General features: G+C 39.4%; 2 protein-coding genes across 2 annotated transcripts in view; one reads left to right on the forward strand and one right to left on the reverse strand.

The window, feature by feature from the left end:
* slc5a8 (solute carrier family 5 member 8) overlaps window positions 1-15,550 on the forward strand; it is a 31,083-nt gene extending 15,533 nt beyond the window's left edge. The window contains exons 8-17 of the mRNA XM_061914060.1: window positions 438-578; window positions 650-779; window positions 850-938; window positions 5,135-5,244; window positions 5,299-5,366; window positions 5,428-5,514; window positions 8,819-9,036; window positions 12,122-12,228; window positions 12,295-12,368; window positions 14,753-15,550. Of these exons, the coding sequence (XP_061770044.1) occupies window positions 438-578; window positions 650-779; window positions 850-938; window positions 5,135-5,244; window positions 5,299-5,366; window positions 5,428-5,514; window positions 8,819-9,036; window positions 12,122-12,228; window positions 12,295-12,368; window positions 14,753-14,869 (1,141 nt within the window). The 3' untranslated portion in view covers window positions 14,870-15,550. The remainder of the gene's footprint in view (window positions 1-437; window positions 579-649; window positions 780-849; window positions 939-5,134; window positions 5,245-5,298; window positions 5,367-5,427; window positions 5,515-8,818; window positions 9,037-12,121; window positions 12,229-12,294; window positions 12,369-14,752) is intronic.
* Window positions 15,551-17,389: 1,839 nt separating this feature from the next.
* On the reverse strand, window positions 17,390-20,420 carry lyrm5a (LYR motif containing 5a). The gene is made up of 3 exons (XM_061914058.1): window positions 20,281-20,420; window positions 20,029-20,094; window positions 17,390-17,787 (listed from the first exon to the last, which is right to left on the reverse strand). Exons 2-3 carry the CDS (start codon window positions 20,071-20,073, stop codon window positions 17,575-17,577), a joined length of 258 nt encoding a protein of 85 aa, XP_061770042.1. The 5' UTR covers window positions 20,074-20,094; window positions 20,281-20,420; the 3' UTR covers window positions 17,390-17,574.
* Between the last annotated feature and the right edge of the window lie 1,877 nt (window positions 20,421-22,297).

The following is a 22,297-nucleotide window of genomic DNA, read 5'->3' on the forward strand; positions in this document are numbered from 1 at the left end:
GTCAATCAGAAATATCAAGCAGCTAAAACGATCCAAACATAGATAAGTGTGAAGATAGTGTTCTACATTTTCCCATCATGCACTGCAGTACATTTAAACAGGTGGCATTTTGAATTGTTTTATGGTGTTTGGACGTTTTTTTTTTTTTAAATAATATCCACAATGTTCAGTGAGCAGGCTGTGTTATGTGTGACCATGTCTCTTTACTTTTCTTAGGTTTTATTTATTTTTTTGCATTATGACTAGGGAAGGTTGTTTGGTTTTGCTACTACTTCAAACTCACATTGGCCACAAGACAGCAGTAGAAATGTAGCATTCCAAGACCACCTGCTGTTTAAGATTAATTTGAAAGCGTGCTTTGTTGAACCGGGGACATTTCGCGGGAATAAATTAAAGAAGTTGTCCGGCCGCACTCCCACAACACCATGTTTCAACAGCTTTGACCCAAACCCACTGAGGAGACACACTTTCTGGACCGTAACCTTCGGCGGGACATTTGTCTGGGTCAGCATCTACGGGATAAATCAGGCCCAGGTCCAGCGCTACATCTCTTGCAAGAGCCTCACCCAGGCCCGACTGTGAGTTTCAGACCGCCATACAGGGAGTGTTTTTAATTGTTCATGTCTTCAGGTTTCCCTCTACTCTCCAGGGCACTGTTCATCAACCTGATAGGCCTCTGGTGCGTCTTGCTGTCCTCAGTCCTGGCAGGCATGTGTCTCTATTCGCTGTACAGGACCTGTGACCCGTGGACCTCCGGCATGGTGTCTGCTCCAGACCAGGTTCCGTACAGCAAGGAAAGTGTTATTGAAGGGGAAATACAAATAATTGCTGATATCTCGCTCTTGGTAGTTGATGCCATATTTGGTGATGGACATCTTGGGAGACTATCCTGGTCTTCCGGGACTGTTTGTTGCAGCTGCTTACAGCGGATCACTGAGGTTTGTGTCAAAGGAACCAGAAGATTGAACGTGTGTTTATTATATACAGTCCTGGTCAAAGGTGTACGTACACCTGTAAAGAACATCATGTCATCATCTGATTTAGCCATTCCTTTACAACTTTTGACCTTTGTTTAAGGTCATTGTCCTGTTGGAACACCCAACTGCACCCAAGACCCGACCTCCGGGCTAATGCTTTTAGCTTGTCCTGAACAATTTGGAGCTAATCCTCCTCTGAAGACCACTTCCATTGGCAGCAAAACAGGCCCAGAGCATAATACTACCACCACCATGCTTGGCGGTAGGTATGGTGTTCCTGGGATTAAAGAGCTGACCTTTTCTCCTCCAAAACATATTGCTGGGTATTGTGGCCAAACACCTCAATATTTGTTTCATCTGACATCACACGGGCAAAGATAAGACCTTATGGAGGAAAGTTCTGTGGTCAGATGAAACACAAATTGAGCTGTTTGGTCACAATACCCAGCAATATGTTTTTATCTACTATTTACATTGTAGATTGTCACATCAAAACTATGAATGAACACACAAGGAGTGATGTACTTGACAAGAAAAGCGAAATAACTGAAAATATGTTTTGTATTCTAGTTTCTTCAAAATATCAATCAATCAATCAATCAATGTTTATTTATATAGCCCCAAATCACAAATGTCTCAAAGGACTGCACAAATCATTACGACTACGACATCCTCGGAATAACCCACAAAAGGGCAAGGAAAACTCACACCCAGTGGGCAGGGAGAATTCACATCCAGTGGGACGCCAGTGACAATGCTGACTATGAGAAACCTTGGAGAGGACCTCAGATGTGGGCAACCCCCCCCCCCCCCCCCCCCCTCTAGGGGACCGAAAGCAATGGATGTCGAGCGGGTCTAACATGATACTGTGAAAGTTCAATCCATAGTGGCTCCAACACAGCCGCGAGAGTTCAGTTCAAAGTTCAAAATAGCCACCCTTTCTTTCTTTCTTAGTTTATTTGCTCTGATTACTGCTTTGCACACTCTCTGCATTCTCTCCATGCGCTCGATGGGGTATTGTGTGCAGAATTTTGAGGACAAAAATGTTTTTTTTCTTCTTCTCCATATTGTGGCCAAACGGCTCCATTTTTGTTTTTAATCTGACATCGCATGGACAAAGATAAGACCTTCTGGAGTAAAGTTATGTGGTCAAAGAACCATATAACTTTCTTTGGCCACTTTTTGTTTCATCTGACCACAGAACTTTCCTCCAGTCTTATCTTTGTGCATGTGATGTCAGATTAATTTATTATGGGTCTACTGAAAATGTTTGTTTCATCTGACATCACATGGACAAAGATAAGACCTTTTGGAGGAAAGTTATGTGGTCAGATGAAACAAAAATGGAGCTGTTTGGCCACAATACCCAGCAATATGTTTGGAGCCTTTAGTATTATGCTCTGGGTCTGTTTTGCTGCCAATGGAACTGCTGCATTAAATGGTCAAATGAAAAAGGAGGATGACCTCCAAATTGTTCAGGACAAGCTAAAATCATCAGCCTGGAGGTTGGGTCTTGGGCCAACAGGACAATGACTCCAAACACACCTCAAAAGTGGTAAAGGAATAGTTAAATCAGGCTAGAATGAAGGTTTTAGAAAGGCCTTCCCAAAGTCCGGACTTAAATGTGTGGACAATGCTGAAGAAACAAGTCCATGTCAGGAAAAGCAACACATGACAACAGCCATGACAGGATGTTCTTTACAAGTGTATGTGGACTTTTGACCAGGACTGTATATATATATATATATATATATATATATATATATATATATATATATATATATATATATATATATATATATATATATATACATACATACATACATACATACAGTTGTGATCAAAATTAGTCTACCCCCACACAAATTTGGTGTTTTAGCAAGTTGGACATATATTCCGTATTTTGTTTGTATTCATTTCAAATGAAGATGTGTCAAATAGACAAATGCAACTTAAATTGTAACACTGTATTTTACAAAATACCAAAAAAGGACATTTTTCTTAATATCTCATTGACAAAATGATTCAACCCCCTAGTTACATGCATCTTTAGTACTTAGTAGAACACCCTTTGGCAGTAATGACATCCTTCAAAGGTGATACATAACCGGACACAAGCTTCTTGCAACCATCTACAGGTATTTTAGCCCATTCCTCTTGGGCAAAGGCCTCCAGTTCATTCATATTCTTGGGCTTGCGTGCTGCAACTGCCTTCTTCAAGTCCCACCACAGCTTTTCTATAGGATTTAGGTCTGGCGACTGTGAAGGCCACTCCAGAGTCTTCCAGCCCTTCTTCTGCAACCACTCTGATGTTGATTTGGAGGTATGCTTGGGATCCTTGTCCTGTTGGAAGGTCCAACATCTCCCAAGCCTCAGCTTCGTCACTGACTTCATGACATTTGCCGCTAATATATCCTGCAAGGAAATAGAATTCATAATGCCTTGAACGCGCTGGAGATTCCCGGTACCTGAGGCAGAGAAACAGCCCCGTAGCATGATTGACCCCCCACCATGCTTAACATGTAAGCTTCATTTTTTTCTCCTCCAGACATAACGTTGATTCATAGGCCCAAAGAGTTCCAGTTTTGTCTCATCACTCCATAGAACAGTTTCCCAAAACCTTTGGGGTTTGTCCAGATGATTTTTGGCATACTGGAGTCTATTTTCCCTGTGCCTGGTAGTCAGAAGTGGGGTGCGCCTGGGAGTTCTGGCATGGAGGCCTTCATCTCCTAGTGCGCGCTTTATTGTCTGGGACGAAACCTGCGTTCCCCCCTCTGCAATGTCCTGTTGTAGTTCCTCAGCTGTTACCCGGGGGTTTTTCACCACTGTACGCTTCCTCTTCCTCTTTTTAATACGCCCAGGTAGTGTTTCCACTGTGCCTTTAGCTTTAAACTTGCGAATTATGCTCCCAACTGTGCCTCTTGGAATGTGTAATGTCTTTGCTATTTTCTTATATCCATACCCTTTCTTATGAAGAGAAATGACCTCCTCTCTTGACTTCTTTCACCACTCCCTGGACTTCACCATGTTGCAAATACACCATTGACCATCTACAAGAAGCTGAGCGTCACAGTCTTTCTCAATCAATCAATCAATCAATCAATGTTTACTTATATAGCCCTAAATCACTAGTGTCTCAAAGGGCTTCACAAACCACTACGACATCCTCGGTAGGCCCACATAAGGGCAACGAAAACTCACACCCAGTGGGACATCAGTGACAATAATGACCCAGTGGGACGTCGGTGACAATGATGACTATGAGAACCTTGGAGAGGAGGAAAGCAATGGATGTCGAGCGGGTCTAACATGATACTGTGAAAGTTCAATCCATAATGGATCCAACACAGTCGCGAGAGTCCAGTCCAAAGCGGATCCAACACAGCAGCGAGAGTCCCGTTCACAGCGGAGCCAGCAGGAAACCATCCCAAGCGGAGGCGGATCAGCAGCGCAGAGATGTCCCCAGCCGATACACAAGCAAGCAGTACATGGCCACCGGATCGGACCGGACCCCCTCCACAAGGGAGAGTGGGACATAGGAGAAAAAGAAAAGAAACGGCAGATCAACTGGTCTAAAAAGGGAGTCTATTTAAAGGCTAGAGTACACAAATGAGTTTTAAGGTGAGACTTAATCAGTTTAACTGTTGCTCGTTATGGTTCTAATCACATCTACAGGTGTTTTCAACACCTGATTGAAAAGACCTTATTCAAATTCTGTTCTTAAGAGTTATGATCTTCAAGGAGTTGAATAATTTTGTCATTGAGATATTAAGAGAAATGACACTGTTTGGTATGTTACAAAATATGATGTTGTAATTCAAGTTGCATTTGTCTATTTAATGCATCTTTATTTGATATGACTATAAACAAAATACGGAATAAATGTCCAACTTGCTAAAACACCAAAATTGTGTGGGGGTTGAATAATTTTGATCACAACTGTATGTATATATATATATATATATAAATATATATATATATATATATATATATATATATATATATATATATATATATATAAATATATATATATATATATAAATATATATATATATATATATAAATATATATATATATATATATATATATATATATATATATATATATATATATATATATATATATATATATATGTGTGTGTTTAACATGTCCTGCAGCACAGTGTCTTCCAGCATCAATGCGCTGGCTGCAGTGACGCTGGAGGACCTGATCAAAGCGCACATGCAGATGTCGGACAGGCGGCTGGCTTGGACCTCAAAGGCCCTGAGTAGGTTTGGAATATCGAGCACGTGTGAAATGAGTCTGAGCGTGTTATTCGCAGGCTTTTTGTTCGGCCTGGTGTGCATGGGAATGGCAGGACTGGCTTCGCTGATGGGTGGAATACTGCAGGTAGTGCTGGACTATAATCATGTGTGCGAGTTGAACACCGGGTGACTGTGTCCATCCCTAGGCCACCATCAGCATCTTTGGCATCATGGGCGGTCCTTTACTTGGACTCTTCTCTCTGGGCCTCCTCTGTCCTCTCGCCAACTCCAAAGTGAGTCAATAGCTGAGTGACCCATTATCTACAACTGAACCACAAAAGCCAAAACTAGTCAAGTTGTCAGGTTGTGTAAATGGTAAATACAAAGAGAACACAACAAATCCTTTTCAACTTATATTCAATTGAATAGACTGCAAAGACAAGATATTTCACATTCGAACTGAAAAACGTTTTTTTTTTTTTTCGAATACTACAGGCAGGCCAGTCTAGTACCTGCACTCTTTTACTACGCTGTTGGATCCACTTTGGTCTGGATTCTCACGGTTATCTTAGATCCACTATGGATTGGACTTTCACAATATCAGATCCACCTAGGGGAGGGGGGGGGTTGCCCACATATGAGGTCCTCTCCAAGGTTTCTCATAGTCATCATTGTCGACGTCCCACTGGGGTGAGTTTTTCCTTGCCCTTATGTGGGCTCTACTGAGGATGTCGTTGTGGTTTGTGCAGCCCTTTGAGATATAAATAAACATTGATTGATTGATTGATTGTAACACCTGGCTTGACATCGTCTTGCTGAAATAAGCAGGGGCGTCCATGCTAACAAAATATGTTGCTCTAAAACCTGTATGTTCCTTTCAGCATTAATGGTACCTTCACAGAGGTGTAAGTTACCCATGCCTTGCTTACTAATACACCCCCATACCATCACGCATGCTGCCTTTTACAATTGGCGCCTAGAACAATCCAGATGGTTCTTTTCCTCTTTGTTCCTATTCGTTGCAAAAACTATTGGAAACGTGGACTCGTCAGACCACAGAACTCTTTTCCACTTTGCATCAGTCCATCTTATATGAGCTCGGGCCCAGCGAAGCAGACGCCGCTTCTGGGTGTTGTTGATAAATGGCGTTGGTTTTGCATAGTAGAGTTTACAGATGTGGCGACCAACTGTAGTTACTGACAGTGGTTTTCTGCAGTGTTCCTGAGCCCATGTGGTGATATCATTTACTTACAGATGTGGCTTTTTGATGCGGTAGCGACTGAGGGATCCAAAGGTGCGTAATATCATGGCATACGTGCAACGATTTCTCCAGATTCTCTGAACCTTCTGATGATATTACGGAGCGTAGACGGGGAAATCCCTAAATTCCTTGCAATAGCTGCTTGAGAAATGCTGTTTTTCAATAATTTGCTCAGGCATTTGTTGACAAAGTGGTGACCTTGCCCCGTCCTTGTTTGTGAATGAGTGAGCATTTCATGGAGGCTGCTTTTATACCCAATCATGGCACCCACCTGTTCCCAATAAGCCCGTTCACCTGTGGGATGTTCCAAAAAAGTATTTGACGAGCATTCCTCAACTTTTCTCAGTCTTTTTTGCCACTTGTTCCAGCTTTTGTGAAACATGTTGCAGGGCATCAAATTCCAAATGAGCTGATATTTGCAAAAAAAAAAGTTTACCAACGTTAAATATCTCGCCTTTTTCACTGTCCTAACCCAGTGCATTTCCTTCGCTTACGAGTCAGAACTTCCAATTTTAGCCAGGGAAATCCAGTTTTTGGCCTTCTTTCCCGGCGTTTTCCCTGCCCTTTTGTTTATTTTCGCTTCCGCAGCGATGGGGTCGCTTGACAAGCTTCCGTCCGCAACGCTCGGAGTGTGGACTCATTAAAGGAGCGCCACGAGTTTCATGTTCCGTCATGCCACCAATAACAAAGATGGATGGACACGAAGAAGACTAAAAAAAGATATCTGGCAAAAATCCAAACTTTGTGTAAATATCTTGATATGTTGGATAGTTCTTATATCGGAAGAGCAGGTGGCAGCTCACACTATCTCATATTTTCTGTAATATAACAATCGGCGCCATCTTGAAATATGTCTCAAGTCTACGTGAAGGAGCGCAGAATTGTTTTCATTTAAAATGTTGTCAATATTTCAGGGTTCGTCAGCAGGAAACTTGACAATTTCTAGTTTGAAGGCTGGTTGGACGGGATGTCAGCCACCTCTCTCATCACATACAGTCCTGGTTAAAAGTGTACATACACGTGTAAAGAACATGATGTCATGGCTGTCTTGACTTTCCAATCATTTCTACAACCCTTATTTTTTTGTGATGTAGTGATTAGAGCACATACTTGTTGCTCACAAAAAACACTCATGAAGTTTGCTTCTTTTATGAATTTATTATGGCTATACTGAAAATGTGAGGGTCAAAAGTATACATACAGCAATGTTCATATTTGTTTACATTTCCCTTGGCAAGTTTCACTGCAATAAGGCGCTTTTGGTAGCCATCCACAAGCTTCTGCTTATATTTTTCACCACAAAATTGCTGCAGTTCAACTAATTGTGTTGCTTTTCTGACATGGACTTGTTTCTTCAGCATTGTCCACACCTTTAAGTCAGGACTTTGGGAAAGCCATTCTAAAACCTTCATTTTAGCCTGATTTAGCCATTTCTTTACCACTTTTGACGTGTGTTTGGGGTCATTGTCCTGTTGGAACACCCAACTGCGCCCAATTAGCTCCAAATTGTTCAGGACAAGCTAAAATCATCAGCCCGGAGGTTGGGTCTTGGGCGCCGTTGGGTGTTCCAACAGCACAATGACCCCCAAATACACGTCAAAAGTGGTAAAGGAATGGCTAAATCAGGCTAGAATGAAGGTTTTAGAATGGCCTTCCCAAAGTCCTGACCTAAAGGTGTGGACAATGCTGAAGAAACAAGTCCATGTCAGAAAAGCAATACATTTAGCTGAACTGCAGCAATTTAGTCAAAAAATTTAAACTTGCCAGAAGTGCCTTATTGCAGTGAAACTTGCCAAGGGACATGTAAGCAAATATTAACATTGCTGTATGTATACTTTTGACCCTCACATTTTCAGCAGAGCCATAATAAATTCATAAAAGAAGCAAACTTCATGAATGTTTTTTGTGAGCAACACGTATGTGCTCCAATCACTACATCACAAAAAAATAAGAGTTGTAGAAATAAATTGGAAACTCAAACTCAGTATTTAATGTATTAAATCCTTAAATTGGTATGAGATTGTATAAAATAGAGAAGATGGTGAGTTATTTTGATGTAGAAATACCATATTTTTTACCAATTTTCCCACATTTTGAAATGCTCCGCTTAGACACACAAAAAAAGGTGTTTGATGTTGTTCGCTGCTAAATGAAACACAATATTAGTGATGCAAAAAACATGTCGGTACTAGTATGTTTAGTAAAAAAATGTTATCAAACCATTTTAACGTATACTAGTCATGTTGAAATCACTTTAACTGCAAATGAATATCGGCTCCAAATATCTCTAAAGGGAGTTCTTGTTTGGCACTGTGGGTGATTTGAATGTCCCCCAGGGAGCTTTGTCAGGGCTGGCGGCCGGCCTGGTTTTGTCCCTGTGGGTGGGCATCGGCGCCCAGATGTACCCGCCGTCTCCCGAGATGAGCCGCCCCCTGCCGCTCACCACCCAGGGCTGCAATGTCAGCACCTTCGACACCTTCAACTGGACTTCCACTGGCCCGCCTGCTCACACCAGCCCTATGGCCGCCTCCCCCGGGCGGCTCAGTGGCGACAGGTACGTGACCGTCAGCACAAGAGAACCTTCAATCAAGTCCAGATCTACTAGGGTTGTACATTATACCGCTACTAGTATTATATACCGGTACTAATGACTCAAAAACAGTACTATACTCTGTTTGAAAAGAACCGGTTTGCCAAATAATTTTTTCTACAGTCATGACATTGCTGGTTTTACGAGCAGAGAAGCATGTTTGGCAGCGCACACACACAGAGTACTTACAAGCAGACACATACAGAAAAGGGAGAACGGACGCATTTTGGTGTAAAAAGTTAAACACCCTCAGGAAGAGCTGCTTTAAGACATGGCGAGCTAGTTACTTCCAAATCACTAATCCTGGCCTCCATGGCGACAAATAAAGTAAGTTTTGTACAAGTATCATTATCACTGGAGGATGAGGAAGAGCTAAACATGCTTCACTACACACCGTAGGAGGATACAATAGCTCACCGGCGTCACAATGTAAACAAACACCATGGGTGGATCTACGCGTGACATCCACTGTAATGATACCAAGTACAATAGTCAATACTACTATGATTATATCAATATCTTTTATTTTCACTAAATATGTTTTCCTTTTTTTTAATTCGTATTATGTTTATAAAGTCAGTAAATACATCCCTGGATACATGAGGACTTTTAATATGACCAATGTATGATCCTGCAACTACTTTGTATCGGATCGATACCTAAATGTGTGGTATTGTCCAAAACTAATGTCACTATCAAAGAAGAGAAGAATAAGTGATAATTACATTTTAACAGAAGTTAAACATGTTAAAACAGAAACCAGCGTGACACCTACCCTTTACATCAGTATTTCTTGACCATATTATTATTGGTTTATTAGGTATTACATTTTATTGTATGATCCTGTAACGACTTGGTATCGGATCGACACCTAAATGCGTGGTATCATCCAAAACTAATGTCAAGTATCAAAGAAGAGAAGAGTAAGTGATTATTACATGGTAACAGAAGTGTAGATAAAAAATGTTAAAACAGAAAACAGCGCAACACCTACCCTTTACATCAGTGTTTTCTTAACCATATTATTATTTTATTGTATGATCCTGTAACGACTTGGTATTGGATCGACACCTAAATGTGTGGTATCATCCAAAACTAATGTCAAGTATCAAAGAAGAGAAGAGTAAGTGATGATTACATTGTAACAGAAGTGTCGATAGACCATGTTAAAACAGAAAAAAGGCCGACACCTACCCTTTAAATCAGTATTTCTTAACCATATTATTATTGGTTTATTAGGTATTATATTTCATTGTAAGATCCTGTAACTACTTGGTATCGGATCCATACCTAAATGTGTGGTATCATCCAAAACTAATGTCAAGTAAATAATAAGAGAAGAATAAGTGATTATTACATTTTAACAGAAGTGTAGATAGAACATGTTAAAACACAAAACAGGGCGACACCTACTCTTTACATCAGTATTTCTTAACCATATTATTATTGGTTTATTAGGTATTACATTTTATTGTATGATCCTGTAACGACTGATTATCGGAGCTACACCTAAATGTGTGGTATCATCAAAAACTAATGTAAAGTATCAAAGAAGAGAAGAGTAAGTGATTATTACATTGTAACAGAAGGGTAGATAGAACATGTTAAAACAGAAAACAGTGCCACACCTACCCTTTACATCAGTATTTCTTAACCATATTATTATTGGTTTATTAGGTATTATATTTCATTGTAAGATCCTGTAACTACTTGGTATCGGATCCATACCTAAATGTGTGGTATCATCCAAAACTAAAGTCAAGTATCAAATAAGAGAAGAATAAGTGATTATTAAATTTGAACAGAAGTGTAGATCGAACATGTTAAAACAGAAAACAGCGCGACACCTACCCTTTACATCAGTATTTCTTAACAATATTATTATTGGTTTATTAGGTATTATATTTCATTGTAAGATCCTGTAACTACTTGGTATTGGATCCATACCTAAATGTGTGGTATCATCCAAAACTAATGTCAAGTATCAAATAAAAGAATATGTGATTATTAAATTTGAACAGAAGTGTAGAGACAACATGTTAAAACAGAAAACAGCGCGACACCTACCCTTTACATCAGTATTTCTTAACCATATTATTATTGGTTTATAAGATATTTTTTTTGTAAGATCCTGTAACTACTTGGTAACGGATCCCTACCTAAATGTGTGGTATTATCCAAAACTAATGTCAAGTATCAAAGAAGAGAATAATAAGTGATTATTACTTTGAACAGAAGTGTAGATCGAACATGTTAAAACAGAAAACAGCGCGACACCTACCCTTTACATCAGTATTTCTTAACCATATTATTATTGGTTTATTAGTTATTATATTTTGTTGTATGATCCTGTAACAACTTTGTATCGGATCGACACCTAAATGTGTGGTATCATCCAAAACTAATGTCAAGTATCAAAGAAGAGAAGAATAAGTGATTATTACATTTTAACATAAGTGTAGATAGAGCATGTTAAAAGACAAAATAAGCAGAAATTAACACTAAATGAACAAGTAGATTAATAATTCGTTTTTCTACAGTTTGTCCCTTATATGGTTGTATGGTATACCGGTAATAGTATAGTACTGCGATACTAATGAATCATTTTCGGTGCGATACTGCCTCTGAAACATACCGGTCCATACAGTATTTTAACAGAAGTGTAGATAGAACATGTTAAAATAGAAAATAAGCAGATATTAACAGTAAATGAACAAGTGGATTAATAATCAATTTTTACAGTTTGTCCCTCATAATGTGTAGAAAATAATAGGTGTATAAATGACACAATATGTTACTGCAGACTAATAAGGAGTCTGTTTGTTTGTTTACTTACTACTAAAAGACAAGTTGTCTATTTTATTTAAGAACTAAATGACAATAATAAACATATGTTTCATGTACACTCACATTATTTTGTTCAAATAAAGCCAATAATGACATGTTTTGTGGTCCGCTTTAATTAGAAAAGTATCGAAATACATTTTGGTACCGGTACCAAAATATTGGTATGGGGACAACCCTAGTTTGTATTTTGTTCCCCTTCTAGAAGGAACCTGCTGGCAGATAGCTGGTACTCCGTGTCCTACCTTTACTTCAGCCCCATTGGGACCATAACCACCGTCATGGTGGGCCTTCTAGTCAGCCTTTGCACAGGTACTGCTACTCCACCATTTTATACATGCAAAACAAAAGAACAAACGTTATGCTTTATGACTCCAGGAGGTTGGAAGCACAAAGTGGAATCAAGGCTGATCTTCAGGAAAAAGGACACCTGTCTCTTCTCCATATTGAAGGTATGTACAATCCTGGTTAAAATTGTGCATACACTTGTAGTGAACATGATGTCATGGCTGTCTGGAGTTTCCAATCATTTCTACAACTCTTATTTTATTGTGATGTAGTGATTGGAGCACATACTTGTTGCTCTCAAAAAAACATTCATGAAGTTTGCCCCTTTTATTTATTATGGGTCTACTGAAAATGTGAGCGTCAAAAGTATACAATGTTAATATTTGCTTACATGTCCCTTGGCAAGTTTCACTGCAATAAGGCACTTTTGGTAGCCATCCACTGTCAATAATTGACTACGAGGTGGTTGTTTTCCCGAGATGCAAGTGAAATTGGATCGTAGCTGGCATGAAGGTAAATACATGTTTTATTTTAACACTATAACTGCACTAAAAAGGCAAACAAAAGGCGCGCATAATGGCAGTACAAAAACTTGGCTGTGAAAACAAAACTCGCACTAAGGCAAAACTATGAACATAAAACAGAAACTTGCACTGTGGCATAAATAACGAGAAAATTTACATGGAACGAAACGAGACATGGATCATTGGCATGGATTACAGGGTGCGTAGCAGGTGATCGAGGCTGATGTTGCCAGAATGAACAACATAATTTTTCACCACAAAATTGCTGCAGTTCAGCTAAATGTGTTGCTTGTCTGACATGGACTTGTTTCTTCAGCATTGTCCACACCTTTGAGTCAGGACTTTGGGAAGGCCATTCTAAAACCCTTCATTCTAGCCTGATTTAGCCATTCTTTTAACACTTTTGACCTGTGTTTGGGGTCATTGTCCTGTTTGAACACCCAACTACGCCCAAGACCCAATCTCCGGCCTGATGATTTGAGCTTGTCCTGAACAATTTGGAGGTCATTGTCCCATTTACTCTCTGTAAAGCAGCAGTTCCATTGGCAGCAAAACAGGCCCAGAGCATAATACTACCACCACCATGCTTGACAATAGGATGGTGTTCCTGGTATTAAAGGCCTCACCTTTCCTCCTTCAAACATATTGCTGGGTATTCTGGCCAAACAGCTCCATTTTTGTTTCAACTGAAATCACATGGACAAAGACGAGACCTTCTGGAGGAAAGTTCTGTGGTCAGTTGAAACAAAAATGGAGCTATTTGGCCACAATACCCAGCAATATGTTTGGAGGAGAAAAGGTGAGGCCTTTAATCCCAGGAACACCAGGCCTACTGTCAAGCACGGTGGTGGTAGTATTATGCTCTGGGCCTGTTTTGCTGCCAATCGAACTGCTTCTTTAAATGGGACAATAAAAAAGGAGGATTAGCTCCAAATTCTTCAGGACAAGCTAAAATCATCAACCTGGAGGTTGGGTCTAGGGCGCAGTTGGGTGTTCCAACAGGACAATGACCCCTAACACAGGTCAAAAGTGGTAAAGGAATGGCTAAATCGGGCTAGAACGAAGGTTTTAGAATGGCATTCCCAAAGTCTTGACTTAAAAGTGTGGATAATGCTGAAGAAACAAGTGCATGTCAGAAAACAACACATTTAGCTGAACTGCAGCAATTTTGTGGTGAAAAATGCAAGCAGAAGCTTCTGGATGCCATGTCTATGTGATCACGTTTTGTTTTAGTCATGTTCTGTTTGCTTTTTGGCCACTCAGTTCCCGTTTTTGCACTTCCTGGTTTGTTTTGTCACCATGACTACCCATTAATTTTCACCTGTCCTCATGTTTCACACCTGTTTTCACTAATCACCACAGTATTATTTAAGCCTGTCTGTTTCTGTTGTTCATTCGGGCAACATCACCCTCGATCACCTGCTATGCACCCTGTAATCCATGCCCCGTTCTCGTTCCGTTCCATGTAAGTTTTCTCTTTATTTATGCCAAAGTGCAAGTTTTTGTTTTATGTTCATAGTTTTGCCTTAGTGCGAGTTTTGTTTTCACAGCCAAGTTTTTGTACCGCTATTGTGCGCGCCTTTTGTTTGCCTTTTTAGTGCAGTTATAGTGTTAAAATAAAAGATGCCTTTACCTTTATGCCATCCCCGGTCCAAGTTCACTTGCATCTCGGGAAAACAACCACCTCATAGTCCAAGTATTGACAGTGGATGGCTACCAAAAGCGCCTTATTGCAGTGAAACTTGCCAAGGGACATGTAAGCAAATATTAACATTGTATACTTTAGACCCTCACATTTTCAGTAGACCCGTAATAAATAAAAGGAGCAAACTTCATGAATGTTTTTTGTGAGCAAGAAGTATGTGCTCCAATCCCTACATCCTAAAAAAAATAACAGTTGTAGAAATGATTGGAAAGTCAAAACAGCCATGACAGGATGTTCTTTACAAGTGTACGTACACTTTTGATCGCAACTGTAAAATCCCACCTTGCAATAATTTCAATATCTGATTGTCCCCTATAAGCGTGTCGCAGGAAGCTGTAATCTTCACCAAGACGACGAGAAAAACCTTGGCAACATTAACCTCGCATTCTGCGACGTTGAGCTGGACTTAGCGCCACGGAAGGTGCCTGCATCGTAAATGTTCTGTGCTACCAGCCATCGTTTTAAAGTGGTATTAACCAATTGGGTTTAATAATGTGTTTATTCAAAGTACCACATTTTTTTTTATTGTCAAATTGCAATTGCTGGTTTAATCGACCAATGTGTTATTATACTCAAACACAGTGTTACTGTTCAAACTGTGTAAAGTTACAGTGGCCAAAAATATGAATTATTCTTATTAATCGGGCTGTGAATCTTTGGGCACCACATGATTCAACTCCATTCATAATCAATGATATTTATATTAATAAATTATATCTGTAATTTTAATAACATTGAGTGCCAGTTCTATGATTAATTATATTTCTCCATAAAATAGACAAACAGCTGTGATACATTTCTGTATTACTTCAAAGGAAACTTGCTTTGTTGAATAAAATTATACTTAAAACATTTAATAAAGTCACATACAAATAAGGCAACAGAAAAGTATCCAAGAGTTCTCTTTTTCAAAGTAAAAGTGTACAGCAGATATAGATCATCTACATAAGAGGTGTCAAACTCATTTTAGATCCGGGGCCACATGGAGAAAAATCTACTCACAAGTGGGCCGAACTGGTAAAATCACGGTTCGATTACTTCAAAATAAAGACAAATTCAGAATTTTTTTGTTTTAAAAATAGAACAAGTACATTCTGAAAATGCACAAATTGTAATATTGTTGTTTTTTCACACTTACATGTTGTGGTTAGTAGTATTCTACCTTGATGTGTCCTTATTTATACTCTTGGAATAAGTTATGTGATCATGTTCATCAGTCAACTCATTGGTGTTCATTTTCAATATATCAAGATAAAAAAAGTAATACAAAAAATCAAATTATAGGATGTTATTTATGTAGTTTGCTCATTTCCCACTAACATACAGTATGTAGCATCATTTGCAAAGATACAAAGGATTGCTATTTTGACATCTAGTGGACACATTTAGTACAACAGTTTCTTTCATTCAAAAATTTCGGCCCATTTTTTATACTTAGCAAACTCATCCCGCGGGCCGGATAAAACCTGTTCTTATGCAGGCCTTATGTTTGACACCCATGCTCTACATCAACTATATGATTTGTCTGGGTGCCTGGACAGGACACATTTGTAAAAAAAAAAATAAAAAAATGTTTCTTTTTTTTTTTTAAATCGATTAGAAAATGTTATGAATAAGAATTGAGAGTCATTCAGAAGAATTAAAACCTCTACTTTGTTTTTTAAATCAATACTTAGGTGTACTATGCTACTCTTGTTTTCATGTGGGGTTTTTTTTGCCTTTTGGTTGGGGACCCTTTTGGCACTGTGTGACAAGGGGTGGCACTTCGGTGACTTCTGCGGTGCTTTCTTTGTGGACTTCTGGATCTGCCTTTTGGCCATGGAGACCAGCTGCTGGGTCTCTGTCACACCAGAGTCCGTTTGGAGAGACCGGAGAAGATGTGGATGAAGAGACAGGACTGCGGAGCTGGACAAGTTTCACGGTGTCTTGGCTGAATGAGCAGGTATCGAACACCTCGGTCTACTTGGACGTATCCTCGCTGGACTGGACACTGGCCGAGAATTGGTGGGCGGCCGAGGGTTGAGTCGGCTGTCTTGGTTGCTTTGTTGGCCATACTCCCCCCACCCCAGCAGACCATGGCATGGGACACCACAGTGTATATGATTTTTTTTGTATTTTGTTGTTGTTTTACTTTTGTAGCTGTATGTAAAAATGTCTGGTTGCATCAGCTCCGCTCTTTTAATGTCTTTAATGTCCTTTGATATTTCCCTCTTACACATGTTTATGTGTGCTATGGCTATGAGTTTTTTTCCCCCTTGGCCTCAGTCTGGATCCCCTCTCCAGGGGCCCAGGCTTGGACTGAATCTTTTTTTTCTTCTCACCGCCCCCAGCGTTTACCTATCTCTCACCATTTTTATAAGGGGTGCCAGATGTTGGCAGACCCATCAGCGATCCTGTTCTGTCTCCCTTTAATGTTTGATCCTGTTCTCTCCCTGTAATGTTTGATCCTGTTCTGTCTCCTTTTAATGTTTAATCCGATTCTGTCTCCCTGTACTGTATTGTTCCTGTTCTGTCTCCGTCATGTTTGATCCTGTTCTGTCTCCCTGAACTGTTTGATCCTGTTCTGTCTCCCTGTACTGTTTGATCCTGCTCTGTCTCCCTGTACTGTTTGATCCTGTTTTGTCTCCCTGTAATGTTTGATCCTGTTCTGTCTTCCTGTACTGTTTGATACTGTTCTGTCTTCCTGTACTGTTTGATCCTGTTCTGTCTCCCTGTAATGTTTGATCCTGTTCTGTCTCCCTGTAATGTTTGATCCTGTTCTGTCTCCTTGTAATATTTCTCTGCTCTTGAATGGGATTGTGCTGAAAATGTTTATTTCCCCTCGGGGATTATTAAAGAATTCCTGATTCCGATTCTGATACTGTGGTGATCATGGCGGTACTTGGAGAGTTTTTTCTGAGGTGGTACTTGGTGAAAACATTTTGAGAAACAGTACTATAGAAACCGTACTTGCACATTTGCATTTACATACATTTATCCCACACAGATTTCCTTGTACAAATATGACAATACACCTGTGGAGATGTTATGGCTGGACGGCTGTTTTCTTGGCACTAACATAATTCAAACTATGTGTGACAGTAAAATGTTCATTTGGGTCACATTCAAAGCCATGATTGTGGCTTCTTGATTGTTGAGTAATTACTCTTCCGGTTCATAATACCTCTTCTTCATGGCTCGGTATTTCTTGAGGAAGTAAAGAGCCTCCAGCTCCTTGATGACAAACTCCCCACGCCCCACAAGTTTCCTGATCTGTTCCGGGTCCGTCACGTCTTTGTTCTTCACGAAGGCCGACTTAAGGCGCTGTCGGAAAAAGGCCGATCCTTCAGGGTAGTCCCGACCAAGATACAGGAGCTTTCGACACACGAGAAACATCATCAACACCGAAGCTTTGTTTTAATCAGAAAAATCCACAGCTTATTCCAAAATAATTGTGTTTGTCTCCTGTGTAATTTGGGCTCTGGAATAATGTTGTGAGTGACATCTGCGAGGTCAAAGCATGCCCTCTTCCTTACAGGTATTTACATACGAACAAAGCCAAAGAAAATTCTTTCCCAGATCATTCCTGGTTATTAACCTGTAAATAATGTGATGGTTAGATACCAGCAGCACATTGATGTTACCTGCACCTTATGTACCATGACTGTTTAACACCTGTTTTAGACTTGTGAAAGCACTCCATCACTATCTGTCATTTCATCCTGGACAATATTCATGAATAAATGTGTGCTTTGTTTTAAAGATGTGCTATTTGAATTTTACACAGTATGAGGAAAAAAATGAAAAGGAATTTTACCTTTGCAAACAAGTTTTATATTCATAAATGCAAGTTTCTCAGTACCCGACCTGTTTTTAGCACCTTTAAAAAATAATTAGAAATGTACTTTAAAAAACTTTTTAATTCTAACAACCAAAAAACTGTTAAAATTATGATGCTGTGCTCCAAATTTGGAATTATTTACATGACTTGTGTGAGCATATGGCTTTACACACATATATACAGTACATATGTGTAAAGTCCTTCATGCCGACAGCCATCACACTATATAATGCTTTTGTTCCTTTTGACTGTATATGTACTGTAAATGTATATTGTATTTATATTATTCACATGTGAATAATGCTGTATAATAGACTGTATTTATATTATTCACATGTGAATAATGCTTTATAATAGACTGTACTTAGGTTATTCGCATGTGAATAATGCTGTACAATAGACTGTATTTATATTATTCACATGTGAATAATGCTGGGACAGCATGGTGGGAGAAGGGTTAGTGCGTCTGCCTCACAATACGAAGGTCCTGAGTAATCCTGGGTTCAAGGGTTCAATCCCGGGCTCGGGATCTTTCTGTGTGGAGTTTGCATGTTCTCCCCGTGACTGCGTGGGTTCCCTCCGGGTACTCCGGCTTCCTCCCCCTTCCAAAGACATGCACCTGGGGATAGGTTGATTGGCAACACTAAATGGTCCCTCGTGTGTGAATGTGAGTGTGAATGTTGTCCGTCTATCTGTGTTGGCCCTGTGATGAGATGGGGACTTGTCCAGGGTGTAAATCGCCTTCAACCCGATTGTAGTTGAGATAGGCACCAGTGCCCCCGTGACCCCAAAGGGAATACGCGGTAGAAAACGGATGGATGGATGGAATAATGCTGTATAATAGGCTATATTATTCACATGTGAATAATACTGTATAATAGACTGTATATTATTCACATGTGAATAATGTTGTATAATAGACTGTATATATGTTATTCACGTGTAAATAATGCTGCATATTAGACTGTATTTATGTTATTCACATGTGAATAATTCTGTGTAATAGACTGTATATTATTCACATGTGAAAATGCTGTATAATAGACTATTTATATTATTCACTTGTGAATAATGCTGTATAATAGACTGCAATTATGCTATTCACATGTGGATAATGCTATATACTAGACTGTATTTATATTATTTACATGTGAATAATGCTGTATAATAGACTATTTTATTCACATGTGAATAATGCTGTATAATAGACTGTATTTATTTTATTCACATGTGAATAATGCTGTATAATAGACTGCATTTATGTTATTCACATGTGAATAATGCTGTATTTATTTTATTCACATGTAAAAAATACCAAAGTGTTTATTGTCTATTGTAAGTGAACTGTGGTGTTGAATTTCCCCCAGGGATCAACAAAGTACTTTCTAATCCATCTATATATATATATATATATACACACACACATATTGCATTCTTCTTTAATTTCTTTTTGAGTTCACAACCCCCTGGCGCTGTTTTGTACTGTTTCTGTACTTGCTTTGATTATTATTATTTCTTTGATTCTATGTAAATGTTGAATATTCTGAATAAAGGTTTTGAAAAAAAATAAGTAAAACAAACAATAGTAAGACGCTAAAAGTTAACACTTGTGTAATTTTTACTGTTTTTTACTTGTCTTGATTATTATTATTTCTTTGATTGCATGTGAATGGTGATTATAAATAAAGGTTTTGCAAATAAAAAAAACATCATCAACACCACTTCCGGTGCATAAACCGGAAGTAAACAGTAGGACGCTCAATGTTAACCCTTACATTTTTGTAAAGTCTAATAACTTCACTTCTTAGTGCGTTGGCCATGAGAGAGGAGGGATGACAACCCTGAAACGACAAAAATCAACAGTAAAAACAAAAAAAAGAAAGCGTGGGAGAGAAAGAAGACAGAAAGAGGACAAAGGGTTAGCTTTAGCTAACCAGTAGCATGTTTGCCGCGCATCTTAACACACGCATGCATCTAAACTGGTCAAACTAAGTCTTGCAAACAATGGTAAAAAAAAATAAACATACCAAGGTCGACGTGTTGGTCTGGTAAGTGTATATATTGAACTTATAAAGTAATCATGTGGAGGTCTTGACTCTGCCCTCACTGGTCCTGGCTGTCATGGCAGCCTGCCGTACGTCGTTCATTGTGTTGCAAACCACAACAAACACTGACGTAAACCTGTATTTGGAGCTTCTGTTATGATCAATAGTAACTTCCATCCATCCATCCATTTTCTGCCGCTTATTCCCGTTCGGGGTAGCGGGGGGCGCTGGCGCCTATCTCAGCTACAATCGGGCGGAAGGCGGGGTACACCCTGGACAAGTCGCCACCTCATCGCAGGGCCAACACAGATAGACAGACAACACTCACACTCACATTCACACACTAGGGACCATTTAGTGTTGCCAATCAACCTATCCCCAGGTGCATGTCTTTGGAGGTGGGAGGAAGCCGGAGTACCCGGAGGGAACCCACGCATTCACGGGGAGAACATGCAAACTCCACACAGAAAGATCCCGAGCCTGGGTTGAGGCAGACGCACTAACCCCTCTGCGAAGCCCCCAATAGTAACTTAATGTTTTTTTTACTTTTTTTGGTTATTATTTATTTGCTTTTATTTTTAAATGTTGGATATTGTAAATAAAGGTTTTAAAAAATAAAACTAAAAATAATAACAAAAATTAAATTAAAAACAAGATCAACGATAACGGTAAAAACAGTGCCAGGGATGGTTTATTCATTTTAAAACCAAACACTAATTTAACAGGTTTAAATGACAACATAGAATTATCCATAACATAATGACATGTGGGCAGCATGGTGGAAGAGGGTTTAGTGCGTCTGCCTCACAATACGAAGAACCTGGGTTCGATTCTGGGCCCGGGATCTTTCTGTGTGGAGTTTGCATGTTCTCCCCTTGACTACGTGGGTTCCCTACGGGTACTCCGGCTTCCTCCCACCTCCAAAGACATGCACCTGGGGATAGGCCCCTCCCACCTCCAAAGACATGCACCTGGGGCCTTTTTTTTTTGTCATGAAAAGGGGAGTTTTTTGGGTTGGTGCACTAATTGTAAGTGTATCTTGTGTTTTTTTATGTTGATTTAATAAAAAAATCAAATAATTCTTCTGCGGCCCGGTACCAATCGAGCCCGGTGGTTGGGGGACCACTGACTTATAACAGTGTTTTTCAACCACTGTGCCATGCCGTGAGATGCAGTCTGGTGTGCCGTGGAAGATGATCTAATTTCACCTATTTGGGTTAAAAATATTTTTTTGCAAACCAGTAATTATAGTCTGCAAATGTGTTGTTGTTGAGTGGTCGGTGCTGTCTAGAGCTCGGGAGGGTAACCATGTTATACTATTCCATATCAGTAGGTGGCAGCAGATAGATAATTGCTTTGTAGATGTCAGAAACAGCGGGAGGCAGGGTGCAGGTAAAAAGGTGTCTTGTGCTTAAACCAAAAATAAGCAAAAGGCGAGTGCCCCTAAAAAAAGGCATTGAAGCTTAGGGAAGGCTATGAAGAACAAAACTAAGACTGAACTGGATACAAAGTAAACAAAAACAGAATGCTGGACAACAGCAAAGACTTACTGTGGAAAAAAGACGGTGTCACGCCAAATTTCTTCTCCCTACAAAAACCTTCCCCCCCATTTACTTCCGGGGTCATGATTAATACAGATGTTTTGTTAACGCTATATTATAAACATATAACACTATAATATAAAAATATAACGCTATATTATAAAAATACAGACGTTTTGTTAATGCTATATTGTAAAAAAAAATTAAAAAAACATTTACAAACACAAGCTATGAGATGACATAAGAGGAAACGTGACCCCGGAAGTAAATGGGTCATCCCATAGTTTGTGTTTGTAAATTGTTTTTTAATTTTTTTTTTTATAATATAGTATTTATTTTTATAATATAGCGTTATATTTTTCATAATATAGCATTAACAAAACGTCTGTAATAATCATGACCCCGGAAGTAAATGGGGGGGGGGGGGGTTGGTGTAGGGGGGGAAGACATTTGGCGTG

Source organism: Nerophis ophidion, linkage group LG10, assembly GCF_033978795.1.
Source record: "Nerophis ophidion isolate RoL-2023_Sa linkage group LG10, RoL_Noph_v1.0, whole genome shotgun sequence".
In the NCBI taxonomy this organism is placed as follows: Eukaryota; Metazoa; Chordata; class Actinopteri; order Syngnathiformes; family Syngnathidae; genus Nerophis; species Nerophis ophidion.

Bases quoted from the DNA above. Each gene is read 5' to 3' on its own strand.
- lyrm5a (XM_061914058.1), bottom strand. From the start codon at position 20,073: ATGGCCAACGCACTAAGAAGTGAAGTTATTAGACTTTACAAAAAT. The intron at 17,788-20,028 runs GTAAGGGTTAAC...GTGTGTCGAAAG, and splicing joins TTATTAGACTTTACAAAAAT to CTCCTGTATCTTGGTCGGGA.